The 23,195-nt window shown below is 37.6% G+C and overlaps 1 protein-coding gene across 23 annotated transcripts in view; it reads left to right on the forward strand.

The window, feature by feature from the left end:
- Positions 1-23,195, forward strand: part of KIAA0825 (KIAA0825 ortholog) — a 259,660-nt gene that overhangs the window by 60,356 nt on the left and 176,109 nt on the right. For 22 of the 23 annotated variants that reach the window (XM_048046659.2, XM_048046658.2, XM_048046663.2 and 19 more), the window contains one exon: positions 18,598-18,768. The exons of the other annotated variant lie outside the window; for it this stretch is intronic. In XM_048046659.2, the coding sequence (XP_047902616.2) occupies positions 18,598-18,768 (171 nt within the window). The remainder of the gene's footprint in view (positions 1-18,597; positions 18,769-23,195) is intronic. 23 annotated transcript variants of the gene reach the window in all.

The following is a 23,195-nucleotide window of genomic DNA, read 5'->3' on the forward strand; positions in this document are numbered from 1 at the left end:
AATAAAGTATAGAGCTTTGGGTTTTCTTTTATTTTGACTTGTTCAAATTCATTCACTTATTTTTTTAATTTTGTAGTAAACTTGCCTGAGACCCTTAAAATGAATATGAACCATAATATAATAGCACTTACCCCTAGGAAATACCTTTCTATACTTAAATAATTAATAACTTTAAAACCCTAAATGAGACTTTTTCTAAATGTAAAACAATATGTAGCATGGTTTTCAAAATCAGTGTCTACTTATTTCTATGAAAATATTATTGAAAAGTGAAGGTAAACTAAGGTGATGAAGGTAGGCCTACATATGTTTTTAGCTACAAAGTAATTAGATCACTTTCACTGAAGTGTTTTAATATTCCTTTTTACCCCAATATTACCAACATCTTACTTGTGTCCAGCAGGCCCCCTTTCTCTTTTCTCTCCTGTTTCTTTCTCCAAAATACAACCAACTTGATACTATTATAAAGATATGTTCAAGTATCATTTTCTTGAATATATTGAGTAGATAGATTCAAAGTGTGCTTTCAGTTATGATGTTTTTAATTTATTACATTTAAATATCCATGAGCTGCTAAGGAACATAATTGTGATTATGGAACAAAAAATAAATACGGTGTATTATCTGAACTTGAGTAGAAGTACTGACTGTTGTTTAGAGGAGCTGCATTTGCATAGTAGAGATGTGAACAAGAACAGAAACAGGCTTTGCAGTAACCTCTTTCCATAAAGATCCTTTGGGGGGATTAAATAAAAGGACTTGGTAAGGACAGTTTATTTTGAGGTCACTTGTTCTTAGACATTCCCAGCAATTTGCTTTCCAGCTAAGTTGAATTACAAATTTTGAGGTTTGCACCTTTAACTTAAAGAAATTTCATTTCTCCTCTATATTCATGTCCACATGGCTTTATTTCCACTAGTTTATCATTTCCTCCCTTTGAAATGAAGAACCTTAGTTACAGATTTTCTTTTATCCTTCCACTTAATTTAAATTCAGTTCGTTTGTGATCTCTTGAGCCATGATTATTGCCTACAACCAATCTTGTATGATCTTCATCGTATCTATCAAAAATAAGCCTGAAATAGCATTGATACATGCTGGTTAAGTGGCTGCATGATGAAAAAAAATATATCAGTTCATGTCTGGGAATAATTAGGTCTCCATAACTTTAGTGTAATTTATTCAACATTTATATACGGAAATTAAAGAATCGCAGACTTGATTTCATGTAACTAATATTTATGCCTTTGCACCTTTGTTGAGATTTCTGTCCAGATTACAATCTATAGTAGATAATCTACAATATTAGCATTGTAGGACAATTGATTTCAGAAAGATTGTTTTCTTATGTGTAGTCAATTGATGAAATCTTGCTTTTAAGAAGTTTTAGGATGAAGGGAAAATGTATAGTTGTCACTTGCCTTACTACTGTTCTCTCCCAGAAGATACTGTTGCATCTTTCTGATGTGCTGGTAAAGCACACTAATATAAAGTAGCCCATACGGATTACAGATTACAATGTCCCATTGAGATCCCAGCTCAATAGTTCCAGTCCATTATATAACCCAGATCCTTGCATTAATGCAAGGAAGTTTTCAGTTATATCTACAATTTATTACTAAAGGTGAAATGCTTTATATATATATATATATATATTAAAAAAAAATAATAATTTAATTGTAGAAATTTACGATTGTGGAATTTTCCAAAAATTCTAATGCCAAGGCCCTGCATCTGGGCTGGGGCAATCCCAAGCACAAATACAGGCTGGGCAGGGAATGGATTGAGAGCAGCCCTGAGGAGAAGGACCTGGGGGTGGTGGTTGCTGAGAAGCTCGACATGAGCTGGCAAGGTGTGCTTGCAGCTCAGAAAGCCACTCGTAGCCTGGGCTGCACCGAGAGCATGGTGGCCAGCAGGGCGAGGGAGGGGATTGTTCCCCTCTGCTCTGCTCTCGGGAGACCCCACCTGGAGCCCTGTGCTCAGCTCTGGGGTCCCCAGCACAAGGAGGCCATGGAAATATTAAAACGAGTCCAGAGGAGGGCCACACGGATGATCAAGGGCTGGAGCACCTCTCCAGCCATGCTGAAGGAGTTGGAGTTGTTCAGCCTGGAGAAGAGAAGGCCCCGGGGAGACCTCACAGCGGCCTGCCAGTGCCTAAAGGGGGCTGCGGGAAAGCTGGGGAGGGACCCTGTGTCAGGGGGCGTAGGGATAGGACACAGGGGAATGGCTTTAAACCCCCAAAAAGGTAGGTTTAGATTAGACACTAGGAATCAGCTTTTTACTCAGAGCTGCCCAGAGCTGTGGCTGCCCCATCCCTGGCAGTGCCCAAGGCCAGGCTGGATGGGGCTGGGGGCAGCCTGGGCTGGGGGGAGGTGTCCCTGCCCATGGCAGGGGGTGGCACTGGGTGGGCTTTAAGGGCCCTTCCAGCCCAAACCATTCTGTGATTCTACGAAATTTATTTAAAGACATTTTCATAAATTTAAGCCTTAAATTATTTGAAGACCTACATGTATACCATAGCGACCCTTAGATATTGTGAAGACAAAAATACAGGTAATAGAAAATGTAACTTCAACCTTCTTGCTTCCTTGTATTTCCTTTTTTTTTTTTTTTTTTTTTAAAACAGTAGACCCACCATAAACTGCACATCCCTTTCTTATGGGCATTCGTTTTCTATTTCTGCATGACAAAAGTAGCTGGTGTACTTCAATTATATTTCTGCCTCCTTGACATCTCATTTTCTCTTCTATTTTTGCTGTTTCTGTCACTGCAGAGTGCCTGGTAATGCAGCTTTTATAGGAGCAGGCTATAGGGGGCCTGTATAAAGCAATAGATGCGACAATTGCTGATGAGGAATGGTACATGTATGTAAATAGGCTTTACAGCTAGTGACTCATTGAACTCCACTCTATATAGTGATCTATGCCACAGTCTTCCCAATGTTCTACACAGATGGAATGAAAAAACTTGGAGTTTCCATTAGTGAAAGACAGGGAAGAAATATGGATCAATTAAAACCATAGTACTTCTATGTTATGTGTATATAGCCTTCACAGAAAACATGAAGAGGACATCACAGTGAAAATTACATAAATCCTACGTATGGAATGAGTAAAAATCCAGATGTCTTCATTAGTTTTTTTACTTTAAAAATGCAGAGATCCCTAATTTTGTATCATAAGTCAATCAGTACTGAGATATTCAACAGGTTTAATTCCCACCTACTAAAAAAATACTGAGCAGACAGTGTGGGTAGGGATATATAATAGGGAGTTAGAGTAGAAAAACAACGGACATACAGATATGATGCAGATTTCTGCAGTTGCCTTTGTTCCTTGGGAAACCCATAAAATTTTGACAGCCAAAACAATATCCTATTACTCAGGGGAAACAAAATAAATGTCTTTGCATTTAATCTAGGAAATAATGTGTTTCATAGCCTCTTTGTCACATATTATTTATGTCTTATCCTTGCAAGTATTGTATTTGATTTCTACTGCACAATTATATTAAATGGAAATATGAGTAGAGCTGAGGAGAAAATAAAACCATCTGTTTGAACATAGAGAGTAGAAGTTTTAATAAGAAAGAGGTACTCTTTTAAAGGCCACATGAGCATAATACCCTAGGACCACAAATGTGTTTCTAGTGGGAGAATGACATTTTTGTAAAGATTACAAAAGCATTAAGCTTGTTACTTTTTAAGCTTATAGTAGGGGGTAAGATAACAGTATCTAAGTTACTGAAATGTCAATTGAACTGACAGAATTTCAAAGCTGGTAGCATGCCTGAATACCGTCCTTTTTAGAGCAGTTGGTTGAAATTACTTATTAAGCTCGTAATGTGAAAACTGACAGTGAAATCTCATTATTGATTCACTGTCATATTGAAAAGATGCCCATTCTGGGATTTTATTGGCATATTGTTTATTTACCAAGATAAGTAGGCACTAACTTTGCTTTCAAAGTTATATATTACTAAATCGGAAATAGTTGATGGGTTTTTGGGGTCATATTTTTAGAGGCTATTGTGTCCTAATGAAGTTATGTCACTTCATCTTTGCCAACAGGAGCTTGAATCTGTTTACTGAATTCTGTAGAAGTTCAAAGGGACATAATTCCAGTTTATTTTTTAATTCCATTTTATAATAATGGAATAAATAAATAAATAAATAGAATAAATAACTAACGGACATAATCCAATTTTATTTTATTTTTAAATATTATTATTATTATTTTCTTATTTCTTTATTTTTTTGCTTTCAAAATGTCCACAATTAGCAAACACCAACTAATTATCTTCCTTTTTGCTTCTTCAGCACACCTGGGTGTTCTTCCTCAGCATGAAGTGAGCATTTAACTCACTATGGCCTCTAATTATTGTATTCTCCTCCCAAGCTTAAAAGATGAAAGTGATTTACTCTCCAGTATGATGTTTTGTGGATGGTCAGGGGTCAATCTGAGATTTATATACTGTAGTATTCTATTTAATTGTAAGTGACAAAATTTGAGAATTACTAATCTAGGCTTTCTTTTACTTCAGATTATATGGCTGTGTGAAGAAAAATGTGTAGAACCATGGCAGATAAGAGAAGACTTCAAAAATGTCTTCTAAAGTGACTAAAGAGACTCCTGCATTACTGATTGAAAAGAAAGTTATTACAGGAGACTTTTCAACATGTATTTCCACCATCATGTAAACACAAGTTAATTAGATGGTCCTGGCTGTGATTTTTTGTCAGGACAGAGAACCTATACTGTCACAAAATGTGTATTCAGAGAGAAAGTTTAACTTTAAAGGGCAAAATTATTTTAGCCACAATAGGATGTTTTGCAGAAAGATACATCTATTTAAACTGAAGAGGTGTTATATCCAAGGGATGGATGTTCTGTGCTAGCTTAGAACATAAACCCGTTTTTCATGGTCACTTAGGCTTAGAAATTAAAAAAACCCTCTATTTTCAATCAAGGGGATGCTGTATTTACTGAGTTTTTTTTTGTTGTTGTTGTTTGTGATTTTTTTGTTTGTTTGTTTTGATAAATCTTTTGGTCATTTTATAATTTGTGTCTCTACATTTGCAATGCAGATATTCCTGTCTTGTCTTAACTAGAGAGAATAAGCGTTGTTATAACCCAATCCAACATCTGAGTTTGAAATTTAACATGTGGTGCCCTCTCAAGATTTTTAGTACCCCTAACCACTGGGGACTCTCTGGAGCTGATCCAGTTAAAAGGAGTTATATGAAGAGCTCATATATATAAAGAGGTGTTTTAACAGTATAGTATCAATGAGGAGGAACCAATATGTGCACATTTACACTAATTTATGACTAAATCTATATTTGTAACATGGAAAATGTTCTATCCTTTCTAGAAAATATTTATTAAAAGGTTATGAATTTGCAGAGATGTTTCTCTAGAAGTTTGAAAATGGCAATGTCTGCTGTTTTTTTTTCTGTGTGCCTAAACTTCTTTCTGATTTTTATATTCTTTGTAAAGTATTTGTGAGAACTTTGTGGTGATTTTGCCTAAATAGGGTTTTGAAATATCAAGAGGTAGGAAGCAGAAATACGAGTATCGGCTCCAGCTTTATAAGTAATTTTCTGAGTGTTTTCTCCTATTAGAACAAAAGCTGTCACTATCTGCCTCTGTTATATCTTGGAAATCCCAAGGAGTAAAAGAAGCAAAAGTGACAGAAGCACTTTAATCTATTATTTAGGGAAATACATAATATCAAGTGTAGACTACACAAAGGAATGATGAACGCTTGATAGAAATTTGTGATTGGTTGAAAGTTCCTAGCAATCTAATTTTAATAGAGTGGATCCGTTGTAATGAACCAATCTGTGTGAAACCCAAGCATTCTACTGTGAATGTAAGTACAGAGGATAGAAAAAAAAAGCTAGCAGACATTTTTGTATTTGCAGATATTTAAGAAACCTAAGTCAGTTAAAAATAAATATGTTAATTACAGTGATTTCAAATAAAAATTACAGTTGTTTTTGTCAGCTAAGTGTTTTAAATGGCTCACAGGGGAACACACACAAGTCCTATCAAAGTTAGCATTTGTTAAAAAGTTTGACATACCTGGCAGTACATAATTCTCTTCCAGCAAAGACTGAAGAAGATCAACCTCTTACAATTCTTCAGGAACTCTTCTCTTTCAAAATAGGTGCCATCTCCAGTTTGCTACAGGCTCCCCAGTATGCTTTCTTTTACACTCTTCTTTGTTGTTTCCTGTGTGTGCGAAGGCTTGAGGGAGTGCAGTAACTCCCTCAGCCCACTATGTAGGCAACAGCAATTAAAAAATAATAATAATTGTGTAGAGTCGGTTTCTGGCATTGGTAAGGCCAGAATGTGGTTTCAGTCCTACTGAGAAATGTTACAAGGAATAAGATTTTGCCATAGGATAATTCCTGCAATTTTCTGAAGAGAACTGTTTACCTTTAGTCAGTACTTCAGAAGAAGTTGTCAGTTATAGAATAACATCTAAAAAAGCCACAAATACAAACGCAAATATAGCCTATCTGCAAGTTTTCTTGCTTTTAACTATGGAGAAATTTAAAGGATTTCTGCTATTTCATTACTCTGATAATTATAATTATCAGAAAATGATTGGATACCACCTGCTAAATTCCTTAAAAGGACCCATCAATAATTAGTTTTAATTCATAGACTAATTAATTGGTTTACTTTTGAATTCTTTACAATGTGATTGTGTACCACAAATTGCAGTGTATGATCAGGATGTGTTCTAATTTGTTAGAAAATACATGTATTTTGGAAAATTAAGGAGCACATTGTAGTTTCAGATCAAGCTGAGATAGGTGTCTATGTGTAAAGTTTTTTTGTTAGTTATTATTACAGGGCACTTCATCCTCAGCGCACTTGAGGAATTCTCTATAATTTGTTCAACAGCAAAATAGCTGTATGCTGTCAAGGAATCAGACTGGTGAGATGGTTTGCTTAAGACTATTGCATAAACTTAGCGTCAGGGCACGATCAGTTCATTGTTCTTGCTCTCCAGCCTGTGTTTCCAGCACTGGTCTATCCTTTTGTCATTTGATCGGTGAGCATGATTACAAGTGAAGATTTAATTTTGACAGACGTATACACTCCTTGTTAACAAAGGACTTAGGTTTTTGCTAGATAGCATCTAGCAACCTGATGTTGGAATCAACCTTCACGATGAGGTGAAAACTGGTTTCATTTAACTGGGAAGACATTATGGAGTAGATTTGATTAAAATTTCATGTATAGTGAATCTCCTTCAAAAGATTAGTGTAGTCTTCACAGAGGTTGTTTAATAGCTGGCAGTGACATCTCTCTTCCTATGACAGACACCCTTTCTTGATTAAATATATGCAAATTTATACATGCTTACCATGTTTATACATAAGTTGAAATCCCGTACTTCACTGCATTTTTTGACAAGTGCATAGTGTGGATGTACAGTATAAGCATTTACAAAAGCCATAAGTTAATGGCGACGTCTGATACAAAAATGTTTTCTATCTTCAGATCTGCGACCATTTAAAAAAAGGGGAGGAGGAGGGGGACACAACACAGAGCCAACATGTAATCTGTTTGCATGAGCTTTTTTATCAGCGTCCCATGGCACCTGTAGGCTTCACTGGCAGAAAAAAGGAGCTGCAAAGTAAGACAGGTGTTTAAAAAACCTTAAACAGGCTGATAACAGTTTGCATCCGTGTGGTTTCCTTTGCTGCACTGATAGTTCTTTATGGGTCTGTCAGTTTCAATCAGCAGAGAGTACATGTGATCAGTATATCTGATAAACTTGTCAATGCCTTTTTAAAGCAGGATTCCCCGACCTATTCTATTCAGCTCTCCTCCCCCCTCCCCTTTTTCATCATTTCAAGTAGAACCTTGATAAGACAGAGATATGTCACAGGCAGCTGTGTATAGCTAGCTCAGCTACAACTAATTTGTGCAGGAAAAAATTAAATCAGGAGGTAAATTATTTCATGATTGCTCATTCCCAACAGAGTTGGGCATCATTCTGAAGAAAATATCAAATAATTGGTTTCAGGCCATGTCAGACACATGCAATTCCCTTCACTAATGGCTATGTGAGGTAGCACTAGGCCTCAGGGGTCACCAAAGAACTGAAAATAGCTTAGTGCCAGGCACAGCAATAGAGAGACAGAGCACATAGGAAATGAAGTGGCAATAAGTGCAATCTATAGGGGAAATGTGCTTCACTTGGAGTTTAATATATTGGCTTAGAATCTGGCAGTAAGCCATGCAACAATTGTTTACCTTTTTGTCAGCATCTGCATCTGTTCTGTTTTGTAAACGGCACTTAACTTTCAGTCAGTAAATGCTGGAATCAATAACAACTGTTAAGGGATTTCCTTTCTTTTTTTCATATTCCATAACAAATGCGCACTACAAACAATGTTTGCCTTAGATTAACAAGGAACAGACATTAACAGGGTCAAAGGGATTTGTTGGGGAACATTTTATAGCTTCTTGGGTTTGCAGTAATTGTATCTGTGTGATTTGAATGTATCTTGTAACCTATCCAAATTAAACTGTTAAAAAAATGCTAGCGTGCAGTAATGAAGATGATTTTTTTATAATTATCTTAAGTACTGTGTATAGAAAACTGCTGGCACTGTTTGTAATAATTTAGGTCTGTGTAGTACTGTGTATTACATCTGCTATGCAGAAATATTAAGTTGCCTTTTACAGTATGAGGAAATTAGTGATTATATCCAGCAATACTAATTATTTAAACCTAGCAGTTACATTAAAAATCATATATCAACATGCAGCTTAAGAAGAGAAAACTGTGAGCAGATGTCCATAAAAATTGAATATATCATTACTAAATGCAAGCGAAATAATAGTACAGTTTATATACAAGCTCTGTCTGGGAGTTACTGTGTGCAGATGAATGCTGTCATAAATGCAAGATTGCTACAATAGTTATAGCATCACTTAAAAGTTAATATTGCTGAGAGGTGAGGAACACATTATTGCTGATGGAATTTATGTATGCAACTCCCTGTGCACAGCTTTGAAAATTTACCCCTTGAAATATCCCTATACACAGTGACTACCAGTAGTTGAGTTTCTCTTGCTTTATTAGGCTATTTCTTTTCAGATCTTAACAAAATGTTATTTCCATTTATGGAATGACTCTATTATTTGCATGCAGGTTGTCGTTAGATTTTAAGTTAAATATTACAGGTTTTCTTTTCAATTTTCTTCCTCATATATTGTTACTGGATGAAATCCTTGACATCACTTTCTTGTGTCCCTAGAAGAACAATATTGTAGATCTATCTTATACGAAATTAAGCCTTATAAATGGGGGCAGGGGAATGATATTTAATGTTTTGGGAAGGTATTTTATAGTAAAATTGATTAAAAGCATTTTAAACCCTTGGTTCCTGCTGAGGGAGAAATCCCCACTGTAATCACTAAAGAAGGCAGTCATCAGGTTGCTTTCCAAGGATTCCATTGTGAGTCTCAGAAGCAGTTTAGCCTTGTGTCTCTGTACACTGAATAGTAAGGCTAATTAATCTGAGAGCAGCACTGTGGTAGGGTAGCTATTCTTGAACATCCACAGCCAGCTCGCCTATGATGCAGGGATTTTGGTACCACACTTTACTGTGTCACATCCCTGGATGACTTCAAATGACCAGAATTAGCCATTCCATTTTTTGAGATTTTGTGAATGCCTAAGAGTTAAAAAATATAACATGCCAGGCCCAAAAAATACAAAATCTTACTTTAAGGTTATAGGATTCATTCATATGCATATTTTCATATGCCTTTGAGATTTTAAATACTTCCAAGTACTAACCAAGGAAATTGGAACACACTTTATTTAATGGTTTCAAGAGCTGCAGCTTTGAGGAGCGCACCACTTTTGAAACTTTCTATAACTTAGCAGGTGTACCCAGATCGTTAAGATCTAGAACAGCCTTATTTCTGATGATTCTTCATTTTTAGAGATAAGGGCATATCTTTTCAAGTGGTAAGGTAAAGGCAGAAATCTTGCCACTGATTTTAAGTATTTAGGAGAAGGTTAGATATTATGATCAAATACTTTATTGAAAGTGTGTCTTTTATTCTATGTTTCTTGAAAATATTTTGGATAACTTATTTGCTGGCTTAGAATTCACATGGGCAGTTCTAAACTTAATCACCAGTAAAGTAAAATTTTCTAGTACAATGCTTTTTTTTTTTTTTTTTCAATTCCAAAGAGCTCCCAAGTAGTCACATTATTTAGCAGAAAATATTTTTCATTATATACAAATAAGAGAGAGACGTCTGAAATTCATTGTTGAAGACATATTGCATACACACTGAATTTAACCTTGAAGTTTGAATGACGTGCTGATTTTTAGGGTGTCTCTTGTATTGCTTGGTTCTTTATTTTCTTCATATTTTCTATTGATAAGGGCAATTTCTTTCTCTAGTAACTTCTGTATGTCTTCTATAAGAATTAATTTTGAGCAGGATTAGCCTCTACAGTGTATTTAATTTACCTTTTTAGAAGATAAATTATTAATTTATTATTAATTTAATAATTAATTATTATTCATTTAGCTGTCTGATAGCATTGCAAAGTTGTCCCCAGTTTCACTAGTATTGTGTATGTGTCTCTTTGTATATTATTGATAGTGTGTATTTCACTAGTCCGCATTCTGGATAGGCATATTCATTAGTTTTTGCCATAAAAGAAAGTGGAAGATACTTAGGGAAGGACAAGAAGGTGATAAACAGCTAGAACAGCTTCCATATAAGGAAGAAATAGGCAAGCTAGGATTCTTCACTTTGAAAACAAAAACTGTAAGAAGGCAGGTGAGTATAGATATCTATGAAATGATGGGATACATTAAAAGAAGAAACAGATATCAGATATAGACTGGGCAACGAGATGCTTGAGAGCAGCCCCGCAGAGAGGGATCTGGGGGTTGTGGTTGACAGCAAGTTGAATATGAGCCAGCAGTGTGCCCTGGCAGCCAGGAGGGCCAACCGTGTCCTGGGGTGCATCAAGCATGGCATTGCTAGCCGGTCGAGGGAAGATATTGTCCCGCTCTACTCTGCGCTGGTGCAGCCTCACCTCGAGTACTGTGTGCAGTTCTGGGCACCACAGTATAAAAAGGACATGAAACTGTTGGAGAGTGTCCAGAGGAGGGCGACGAAGATGGTGAAGGGCCTAGAGGGGAAGACATACGAGGAGCGGCTGAGGTCCCTGGGCCTGTTCAGCCTGGAGAAGAGGAGGCTGAGGGGGGACCTCATCACAGTCTACAGCTTCCTCGCGAGGGGGAGTGGAGAGGCAGGCGACCTATTCTCCGTTATCACCAGTGACGGGACCCACGGGAACGGTGTTAAGCTGAGGCAGGGGAAGTTTAGGCTGGACATCAGGAAGAGGTTCTTCACCGAGAGGGTGGTCGCACACTGGAACAGGCTCCCCAGGGAAGCAGTCACTGCACCAAGCCTGTTGGAGTTTAAGAAGCACTGTGCTTCTTTTAAGAAGGACTGTGCACTTAGTCACATGGTCTGAATTTTGGGGTAGACCTGTGTGGTGCCAGGAGTTGGACTCAATGGTCCTTATGGGTCCCTTCCAACTCGGAATATTCTGTGATTCTATGATTCTATGATATCAGTAGTTGACTGATTCTTAAAATAAGTTGACATCAGATGGAACTAGCAGATGAAATATTCAAGCAAAGTGGCACGTTTCTTAATTACACTCTGAGAACCTTGGATTCTAAGGAAGGAGGGAGAAAAGCAGGAAACTGTGGGATGACCACTGCAAGAATTTCAGGGTTTGAGTGATTATGCAAGTACGTGCTGGGTGGAAGATGACCCATAACCTGGTTTACAGTGGATCTTCTGTCCTAATTTACGCTAAGAAAACTCATCTAGGCTTAGCACATTTGAAAATGCAAGTGAAAAGGGTTTCTGTGTGGATGGTAGGACTGTTTTGGCTAAAATTTACCTAAGAACCTGGATTAACAGTCTGGTATAGAATGCAGGACCTATGGATTTCATGTTAAGATGGTAGAATCAAGATGCTGAAACACTTCCAGGAGAATTGCGAGAACTAAAGAATTCCAGTTGAATAATAGCCAAAGATGGAATGAGAGTTTACATGGTTTCAGTTTGTAATTTGTCTCAAAGAGAAAACCTTTTAAGCATTCTTTAATTTTTGTTAACCGTTCTTCAAGAGAAAATGACGTTTCTGAGATAATACAGGCCATTTAAAAAAATAAAACTGGATTTGTGCTTTATTGCTGATGTAAGTCTATCATACCTGAAGGCTATCTTAATTTGGAGGATGTTGTACCTGCTTGTTACCTGCTTGTTACCTGCATTTTTACCTTGTCTACTATCAGACTTTTTTTTTTTTTTTCTTGAATAGTTTTTACTCCTTATGGGTGTGGTATTGTTGCCTTCACTCAGGGCCTCTTTTCATCTATGTAATATCTGATAGGTTACAGCCTTATCTCATCCTTGGACCTGCCTGCATTTGAGGTTTTCCTGTTGCTTTGGAAAGGACTCTGCATCTGCTAATTTTTGATGTCACCGGGCCTGGATGAGGTCTGAACAGAAACTCAAAACCTAGTGTAGTCCATCTCTAGTTTAGCAGGATGGTTGATCGCCTAAGTCAGATTGCTTATTCCTATCTGCTGAAGAAAAATAATCTACATCTGTACAGGTGCAATCAGCCAAATGGTCTCTGACAAAGACAAACTTTGCACTTACCTGGCACTCTCATAATCCTGCACAATTTGAAAGACATTTTTTATTAGTCTTTCTTTGTTCTTTTTTTTTTTTCTTTTTCCCTTTTTTTTTTTTTTTTCTTCAGCAAAGCTCTCTGAAAGTCAGCTTTTTCTCAGATGGCAGGCTTCTGATGTCTGTCACTCAGTGGTTGGGGTGGTGAATCAGCATGCCTGAAGAAATAAATTACTCTTTATGCACCCTTTGCCTATATGTGAGAGGAAGCCGAGAGTACAGATTTTCTAAACGTAGACGTATCAAGAGGATGAACCTTATGAGCTTATTCTTTTGATTCCTTCCACTTTTCTATTGTGAACCATCAAGCTTTATTTACTCGGTCCAAATAAAAGTAGTGCAAGCTGTATTTAATTCAAGTAAAATCTTTGTCTTTCTCCCTGCCCCAGAAAAGGCCATCATCTATGTAGCAGAAGCCTTAAGTGCATTATTTCCTTCCTCTTCTCAGAGTAATTATGTTATCCTCGGTGGATGTGAAGCAGAAATTATGTTTTCCAGAAATGACCTCTTCTTCTATGGCTTTACCCTGAAAACTGAGGCTCCTTCAGGGCTGTGCACAAAACCCTGGGTGTATTGGTAGGCTTTGTTTTCCTGACCAACCTCTTCTGGGACCTCTGCTGCAGCCTCTCCATGATCCCTATTTCAGCTGAGGTCTGGGCCTTCAGTCCCTGCCAGAACTACATCGCAGGTGTCCTGTCCAGCTCCACCACATCTGAGCCTGTGACTTGCCATGGACCCACCTGATTGAGATTTCTTGGCTTGCACTTGGACCCGCCTTAATGCTATGGTCCTGCCTGATGATCACCGGACTGTGTTTGAGCCTCGGTTACACTCACCAGACATCCTGACTCCTGGCTTGGCCTGAGACTTGTGTCATCACCACAAACTTGGCTGATGATCTGGACTCTTGGTTTTAACCTGACGATCATCTCAGGTCTGCCCTGTGTGCCCTGCATAGAGACTGCAGAACAGGGTCCTGCCTGGTGAGGAACAAGACCTCGTGGCCATGTTTCATGCTCTACTCTTTGTCCCTAAGAAAGCAGCCAGCCTTTGCTGCTCCTTAACATTGTGCTTGCATTGGATCTTTTTTATTATTTTTGTGTGTGTGTGTATGTGCCTGAGAATTAGCTTATCCTACAGGCTTAGTAATCTTCCGCTGGCACATTCAGTCTCCAGAGCAGTTCACAGAATCAGGGAAGGGACCTCAGGAGCTCATCTGGCCTAACCCCTGCTCCAGCAGGGCAGGTTGTCCAGACGATGTCCAGGAGGCTTTTGAAGATCTCCGAGGAGACTCCACCACCTCTCTGGGCAGCCTGTGCCACTGTTCCATCACCTGCACAGTACAGAAGTGCTGCCTGATGCTCAGGGGGAACCTCCTGTGCTCCAGTTTGTGCCCACTGCCCCTTGTCCTGGCACTGGGCACCACTGAGAAGCACCTGGTCCATCCTCTCTTCACCTTCCTGTCAAGTATTAGACTGATGAAATCCCCCGAGTCCCCTCTTCAGTTCAGAAATATTCAGTATAGGCACTGGTTTTGCACAAAAGTATTTTTGTGATTCTTGTTCTGCATGGAGTGAAGCCTGAGGCCATACTCAGGAGCTCAGAGCATTTTCTTATCCATATTTGTTTTGCTTCTGACTTCGCCGCTATTTGGAGCAACATTGGCAAAATTGGCGCCCTGTAACACTGACATTGGTTATATGATCCACTTTGCTTCTTTGTAGCCTCTGAACCAGTCTTTCTGTCCCTTTTCAGAAATTCTCCTCTCAAGGTAGTGCCTCAACAGGAAGCCCCCATGTCCTGTTGTTAGGAGGGCTCCATGGATGTCCTGTTGACATAAGCCTGTAGCTAAAGATGCTACTGCAGCTGTTTCCTTGTAAAAGGGCTTACATGAATTAAACTCAGAAATGCAGAAACAATCATATTCAGAAGAATGAGAGTAGCGAACACTCTGCAGGCTGTTCAGGAAGAAAGCTGAGATCCGCTGCAAGTGCTTCCAATCCCCTTGTGCATGGTTCTTTGCGAATTGGCTAGGATGTTGTCAACAGCTTTATACCATCTTCATCACAGATGGATGTCGCTCTTTCTGAATTGTGTGAGTTCTCTGACCTCTTTGTATAACATCAGAAATGGGGAAGAAAAAGGACTATGATGTGTGCGTTCTCTATATAAAACAAGCATCTCATTCAAGCAGCCTGTTCAACAAAGCAGAATCTTGCCATCATCATTGTTTTGAAACTTCACAGAGCCTGCGATGTATGTAAAATCTTTCAATCAAGTTTTAGATATGCAGGTGTGTGCACACTATTTGCCATGATGCACTAAATGCGTGAGTTGTCATTTCTGGGAGAATAAAACTGTGGACATGGAACTGACCATATGTGAAAGGCAATTTACTTCTAGTGGTTTCCCCTGACCAGCTCTTCCAAATTGCTGTGGATGAGCAAAGCAAATTGATGTTCAAGCTAACTTCTTTGGAGTAGCCAACAACACATTTTTGTTATCCAAATCCACAAGAAATAGCATCAGTCTTACATAAGAGTTTGTGTTTGGCACACTTCTGCTTTTGCTGCCCTAGGGACTACACTGTCTAACAAAGACCCATGGCTTCTCTATACATAAAACGAGGTGGAACAGAGTCTTACAGTGGTAGTTCTCGTTAAGACAGGTGGTTACTTCAAAGATTACTACCCTGAGTCAGCAGCATTATAAACTATGTGATCTGTGCAGAATAACACATAGCTATGTCAGCTGTGCAAGTCCTGCTGGAGGACCTGCCATTACTGAACCAGCATTATTACCATCAGTTGTGGTAGGTAGCCAGGTTCATCAGCACGATTTCTGCTGAATGCTAATGTAAGAGTATGTGGCCTGACCCAGCTGTAGCATTGTAACAAAGAACCTGTGCAAATGATGCACTAATCTTTGTTACATCTGCATCTCTGGTATACTCTGATGTCAAATATTAAGTCATATTACATTTTCTTTGACAAAAGAGAGCCTGACACAGGGTGAAAGAAGATTTAAGAATGATATGATATGGAACTGTCTATAAATCCCATATAGAAATTATTTATTTAGTTAGTTGTTTATTTATAGCTTTCCAGAGAAGTCTTAGGTTCTGGGTCATGTGAATCATCACAGCCCAAGGGTTCTCTGGCTTCCAGCTTTGGCGAAGAATGATTCTTCAGCCTGTTTTTCTAGTGTCAGCAATTCTAGGAAAAGCATTTCTTACATGGTGGTCTCATCTTTCCCTTCTGTTTTCTAATGCTTTTATCTTGACCATCTTCTGGTCTAGGTATCTCCTGAAGCTGAAGGAATCAAGACTCCTGGGTTGATGAAGGTTTGCATATCACTTTTTGTTGAAATGGATCACCATTTTCTCACTCCCCATATTTATAGGTTTCTGATGAATACCAAGCTAATTAGTCTATTTAGAGGGATTTCAGCTTCATGTTTCAGGCCTTCGTGACTGCACCACTTAAACCCTTAATCTCTTACCTGCTTTGTTTGTATCTTTTTTATCAAAACCAGAATTTCTGCTATGCTTACCTCAAATTTCTTCTTAATTTTGTATGAAAGTTTGATAGCATCACAGAATACCCCAAGTCAGAAGGAATTCACAAGGATCATCAAGCCCAACTCCTGGCTCCACACGGCGCCACCCGAAAACCAGACCCTATGTCTGAGAGCGTTGTCCAAATGCTTCTTGAACTCCAGCAGGCTCGGTGCTGTGGCCACGTCCCTGGGCAGCCTGTCCCAGTGCCCGACCACCTCTGGGTGCAGAACCTTTCCCTCACACCCAGCCTGACCCTCCCCTGTCCCAGCTCCATGCCATCCCCTCGGGTCCTGTCGCTGTCCCCAGAGAGCAGAGCTCAGCGCCTGCCCCTCCGCTCCCCTCGTGAGGGAGCTGCAGGCCGCCATGAGGCCTCCCCTCGGCCTCCTCTTCAGGATGTTTCTAGAACATACATAGTATTAAATAGTAAAAACTTGTTTGGAAGATTATGAAAGTGTTCATTTGGATATACATGCTGATCACATATTGAAGTATTCTCTCAAATTATTAATGACATGGTAAAAGAGGGACCTTTGAACTTAGTATCTTCTGCTTCCAGCTGAAATATATATGATATTTAATATATGACTAATCACTGAAAGTAAAAAAATAACTTTGCACTTCTCTCTGAGTTTGGTTATATATTTTAAAGTTAATATTACTGTGGTATACCTTTGGCTTCTAGGTCCACTTACTTTCAGTCTAATGAGGACAATAGTTTGGGGGCAGTCAAATAATTGGAAGGTTCCTTTGTTCCCGGGGAGAGGGGACAGGAGCTTCCCAATGTTTTCAAATCACAGGAGACAGAACTAATGTTCCATTGATTTTTATGATGTGATTCATGGTTCTCACTTCTTGCATCTGTTATTTCTGTCTGTCTGTAGACTCAGGCAGTCATTTCCTATCAGTTAAACTCAGTTTATGTTATCAACCTTTCAGGCAAAGGAGAATTCTCTGAATAGCAGAATATCTTTCGGGTGCGATTTAGACTTGAAATTGGAAATCCAGTGCTGCAGGTATTATTTGCTCCTTATTCATAGAGGCAAGGCACCAGCAGAGGCAATTATCTATAGCAGTTTCTTTTGGCATTCTTAGAAATGTAGGGGACTAACATGAATACATCTGTTTGGAACTTTGAGGAAATTCAAATGTGGTTGCAAAACTCACAGTTCAATCTCTAAGGCTGTAAAACAAAAATAGCAAATTAGGGAATTTTTATTCAGAGCTCAGCTCTGCTACTTAGATCTATGTCTATTTAAAAGTGATTTGTGAATACCAAAAACAAACAAACAAAACAAAACAAAAACTAGGAACTTTGAGGGAAAAGGGCGGTACTGAGTACTTTCAGAGCTTCTCTTTCAGATTACTCTGGTTCTCACTCTGACAATGTCTATGTAAACCGTTCTGCTGATGTTACATCTGCAACTGAACTCCATAGGAACATGATATCATCTCACTACAATTTGCATAGAAGTGCATTTAAAGAAGTTACAAAAAAAAAAAAAAACAAAAAGACGTGGTTTGGTAATACAGAATTGGAAACAACTCACTACATTTTATAGTCTGACTGTGCTCAAAGCAGAGTTCCCTAGATTACGTGACATGACTATATGTTACGATTACAGGTGTTAACCTTTCAAAATAATATGTTCAGTTTCTTCTTTTAAATACCAGATGCTTATAGATATAATACTTGCGGATATTTGTTCACTGACAGTCTTGCTTGTTTTCAAACCCCACATATTTAAACTTGTGGAGTGTTAGACTGATGTTTCTTTTCACTCAAATGTCATATTCATCAATGGTATTGTGCTAGCAGATTGTTAAACAGACAAGGTGACTTGCAGAGTGACAGTGTAATGATGTGATGTCCCAAACCATTAAAATATAGTAATGATGTGTGTTGGTTTTTTTTTTTTTCATTTTGTTCTACTAGTTTTTGTAACATAGTGTGTTTTTTTTTGTTGTTGTTTTGTTTTCTGTAAACTGCAAGTGAGATGGTTTCTGAGTAGATCTGTTGCTTGAAAAAATGCTAGTTAATGAATAACAAAACCTGGCGTTAAGTTGTACCTTCCCAGAGAGTTGAGAAATGCCAATGACTTGGGAAGAACTAATAATGAGAAACTTTATAATCAGAAAAAGATAAATTATGCTATGGCAAAAGAATGAAATTACTTGATGCACTATACTTTTCTACATAATCAGTTTTGTAGGATCATTTTTGAAGAAAAAGTAAGTTATTTTATGATTTTGCTTGAACAGCCTCCCAGGAATACCAGAAAAAAAGAAGGAATTTCTGTTTAACATTGTATCAACTCAAGTGTCTTTCTCAACTCATCAAACACTTTTTATTAATGGAAGAAAAAATTGAAGAACTCTCCACAGAAATTTTGTTGGTGCCTTTATTTACTGAGAAGAATAAGAATGTTGAAGGTAATGAATGCTTTTCCTGATTTATTGATTTTATCTGGTGCAAAAGGATAATTTTATATGATTTTCAACATTACTTACGTAATTTATGCCATCATATTATAGAAGTGAGTGTATTACTATATCCACTAAAAGTCTTTTTTTGAAATACACAGATTTACATTTCAATGAAATGATTTGTAGAAAAGAACTGATGGTTGTGTATTAAGATGTGATGTACAGTTGTTATTGATGAACCATCAAGCACTGTAACATTGTGACTCTTATTGAATTTCTTATAAATACCTTATATTTCCTATAGGACAAAATATTATATGAAGTCTGCATTCCTTGAAACTATGACTATTTCTGTACTTGCCCTTGAAATCTACTTCTTTTTTTTTTCTTTCAAGAGAGAAAAACAGACTTATACATCAGTTTTATTGATCTTAATATGATCAAATAAATGTTTTAGTATGCAGACTTGCTTTCACCAATAGTTCCCACAAACACTTACTATTATGTACTATGTTTAGGTGTCAGTAGCTGTTTTTATAAAAGAAGGCTCTACAAGAGAATATAAAATGTTTCACTATCAAGCCTGATGCTCGTATTTACTTTAGATTCCAAGCTTGCTCTGTTTTTTGTCTAATAGAATTCTTGTCAGATGAGGACAACCTAAAATCATGAAAATTCAGGTGAATAACACCTTTTAGCACAGTATGCTGAAAAATGTTCTTCTACACTGCTACTTCTGCCAGTGGAGAGATTCCAGGTCACCAGAGAACAAGTGGTTTCAGGAGCTTTGATTATATTGCAGGAAAGGATCAGACCAGAAATGAGGCCAGGCTGCTTAGGGAGAAAGGACAGGTGGAGTCAAATATTGGTATCTCTGTAGTCAAGCTGCAAGCAGAGAAGCAAGGTGTTTTGGGAACGTGGTCTCAGAATACTAAATTGGTGAAAACTGGAAAAAAGAAAAAAAGATGAAAAGAGTTCAGAGGCACACGTTGTTGATAGATTCTTCATCTGAAATACTGACACTCTAAAATAAAGAAATGCAGGTCAGACTATGTATTCTTAGAATTTACATCAAAGCTCAAATAAAATTTGTATTCAAGTTCCATTTTTACTATTGGTTTCAATGTATTTCAGATTCCTTTAATCTCTCAGTTTTACTAGTTCTCAAGAAGTGGTAAGCTATTATACATGATGTTTTATGTTTTATGGCCTTGATCCTACAAAAGTGTTATAGTAAACTTCTCATAGGGTTAATGAGGAGGTTAGGGTACATATTCAGTAAGGATAATTTTAGATGTTCTTTTTATTTATGTTTTCTGAGAAGAAAACTTTAAAAATTTGAAATATTCTTAAATGGGCAATTGACTTGTCATGTTTAGCTAATGACATGATCTTCAATAAATCAGAGAACTTAATTATTTCAATGTTAACAAGAAATATTTTACTTTTCAGAAAATGTAGTAAGGATTTTATCCTGAGGCGTTTCTTCAAGCTGAATAGCATTCAGAAATGTTCCTCAACAGTGCATTCAGCCTTCTTTTTGGAAAAATACTTTTTTACAGTAATCATGTCTATAGTAAGCAGGTTCCTAAATGGCATCTCTACTTACCAAATCTGAAAGGGGAATATGATTAGATCAGGTTATAGGAAGTGGTCTTCTGGTTAGAAGGCCTGTTCTAAAGAAAACATACAATTACTCTTTGAGACACAGGGGAAGGTAGAGGTAGATCTTTTACAGGTGATGTTCATGAAGTCATCAGGCATATCTTTTTTTTTTTTTTTTTTTTCTCCCAGTGTTACTGTTCTGATTAGGAAGTTTTATTCACAAAACTTTGTTCAGTTATATTTGTTCAGTTATATCAGTTTCTGAAGAATATGTGAAGAGAAGACTTGGCTAGACAAATAAAGAAAAAAGTCTTGACTAAAGGAAGGGTTTATTACGGTTATTTTCACTTCATGTTGTTAGAAATATAAGTTGTAGTGATGAAGTGAAAGCTGATTTGATGTGGGAGAATGACAGCTATGTTTCCAGTAGTTCCAGGTTTTGTTCAGTACCAAAAGGGCTTTAAGATTTTTTCTGTAACTGTCTTACATTAGGCTGATAATCTTTTTTTTTTTTTTTCCAGTGATGAAGGCTGACTTTTGATAAGAACAATTTATTAGAAACCTTGATTTATTTTCATCAGAATACATTGTAATATATGAATATAAAATAAGATGGTCATCTTCTCTACTTAAAAACTTTATCACAAGAAATCATGTTTAATTTAAAAATATATGGTGCAAATCTGTCCAAAGCAGCTTTAAGTTCACTCAGGTACAAGTATCAGGTATACAGCGCAGCACAGGCTGCAGAACTAGCCTAAGAAGCAGAGCAAATTAGCCCAGATTGGACTGTGTGCTGCTGTTGATAGACAGCTACCCTTACTGTCTCTCACTGGTTTAAAGCTAGGTTGGGTGAATGCAAACTCGCCTGCAGTCACTGCAGTGTAGGCATTTCTGAAATATTAGTGCTCTGCAAGTAGTACTGGTGGTAAATTAAGAGAAGCAGGCCAATTCACAAAGGGTAGGCTAATATCCAAGTGAACTAAAGTTTGCCAGACATCACGTAGACTTGAACCTTGCACTTGCTTCCTTTTCTTTCTGGTTGCTTTTAGTATTGAGAGGAGCCTTTTAATCTTTGTAATTCATGCAGAGATGCAACAAAAATAATGTATTTTCATATGCTTATGCCAAGCGTTGAGTTTATTTGTATAGCTGTTTCAATGGCAGTTTTAGTTGATTTTTGTTCAGTGTATCCCATAGTACTTCAATCTTGATATATAGAACGTGTAAAGTTCCATCAGAAACAAAGTGGTTCTTTGGACAGTTCATCTTTTTAAATTTTTTTTTTTTTGTCCCAAAGATGGCATCTGAGTTTTATCTAAATCAGACAGTTTCTTGGCCCTCATTTTTCCCTAAACCCAGCGATGACAAAGAGCAATGGCTGCATAAATTGGATGTAAGAAGAACACTTAGGGTTTATCACAGAAGAATCAAAGATTTCATATCTTCTGACAGATTGTTTGTACTCTTAGGGGGTCTTAAGAGGGGTCAAATGGCTTCTAAGAGTTCCTTAGCTAGATGGTTAAGGGATTGTATTAGGGAGGCGTATGTAGTTAAGGGTAAAGAGGCTCCCAGGGTTTGTAAAGCTCATTACACTAGGACTATAGCTGCTTCTTGGGCGGAGAGGTCGAAGGCTTCCACATTGGAAATTTGCAAGGTGGCCACCTGGGCTTCTCTTCATACTTTTTCATTGCATTATCGCTTGGATGTAGTCTCTTCTGCGGATTCTGCTTTTGGTAGGAGGTTGCTTGTGAACCAAAAAAAAAGAACAGTGAAGAAAAGAAAGACATGTAGTTCACAGTTCTAGCTGGCAACAAGACAAGTTTCTTTGCAGTGTGCACAATGGAATCCTATGAAGACCAATTTAGGCGGTTGAAAATAGATGTTAGAGGGAAGTACTGCCTACCAGTGTTCTCTGATGGTAACCCCATGTCAGACAATAGCACCAAAGGAAACAGTGAACCAGAGTGAACTCTGTAGGGAGATGGATGTAGAGAGATTTTTTTAGGTGGTACGGATAGTTCTCTGAGTTCAGTTGGAGAGTTCTATATCTGACATCTTCTGGAATATATTCAGAATACTCATTTTCCCAAATTGTTTTACATAGATGGAAAAAAATCTGTGAATTGCATTTTCCACTCTAACTTTTTTTCAGTAGTCTCCATCTAGTCCTTCCAGATTTTATTTTTTGACTTTTCTTTATCGGACCTAAGTTTTGCACATGATTTCTAATTATATTTTCATTATCTAAACACAATTAAAAATTAAAAAAGCAGTTTAAGTACTCATTTCATCTCTTATCAGTGTAGTGTTCAATTTTTCTCTTAAATAAAATGAGAAAAAGTTCATGAAAAGTTCTCACGATAATGGAAAATATGACGGAACTCTGCCCCATCCCTGAACTTTAGTGTGGCATCTGGACAAGGCTAACACTCTGTCTTTCTGAGGAAGAGTATCTGTATTTTTCTAATGGTTACAGAACTTTTGTTCTCAGTGTTTCGTATCCTTACTTCCTGTACTACAAGCAATAGGTTTCAGAAAATGGAAGGAGTAACCACCTTCTATTTTTTCTTGAAGAGACATTCAACCATTTCTTCTGCAGGTATCTCATCATGCCTACTGTGATGAGATAGTCTAGTTCTTTATTTACGTTCAGTTGAATTCCCTGAGATGTTCTGACCTATCTAGTACATGCAGCATCACAGGAGCTGTTCTCTTTGAAGGAACCTGGAACATTAAGCTGCAGTCAAAGGTTAAGCAGAAGATCTTGGTTTAGGATCATGCCAAATTGCATTCTCTTCCCATCTTTAAGGTAGATTTCTCTTCCC

The sequence above is a fragment of the Anser cygnoides genome, chromosome Z (genome assembly GCF_040182565.1).
Source record: "Anser cygnoides isolate HZ-2024a breed goose chromosome Z, Taihu_goose_T2T_genome, whole genome shotgun sequence".
Lineage (NCBI taxonomy): Eukaryota > Metazoa > Chordata > Aves > Anseriformes > Anatidae > Anser > Anser cygnoides.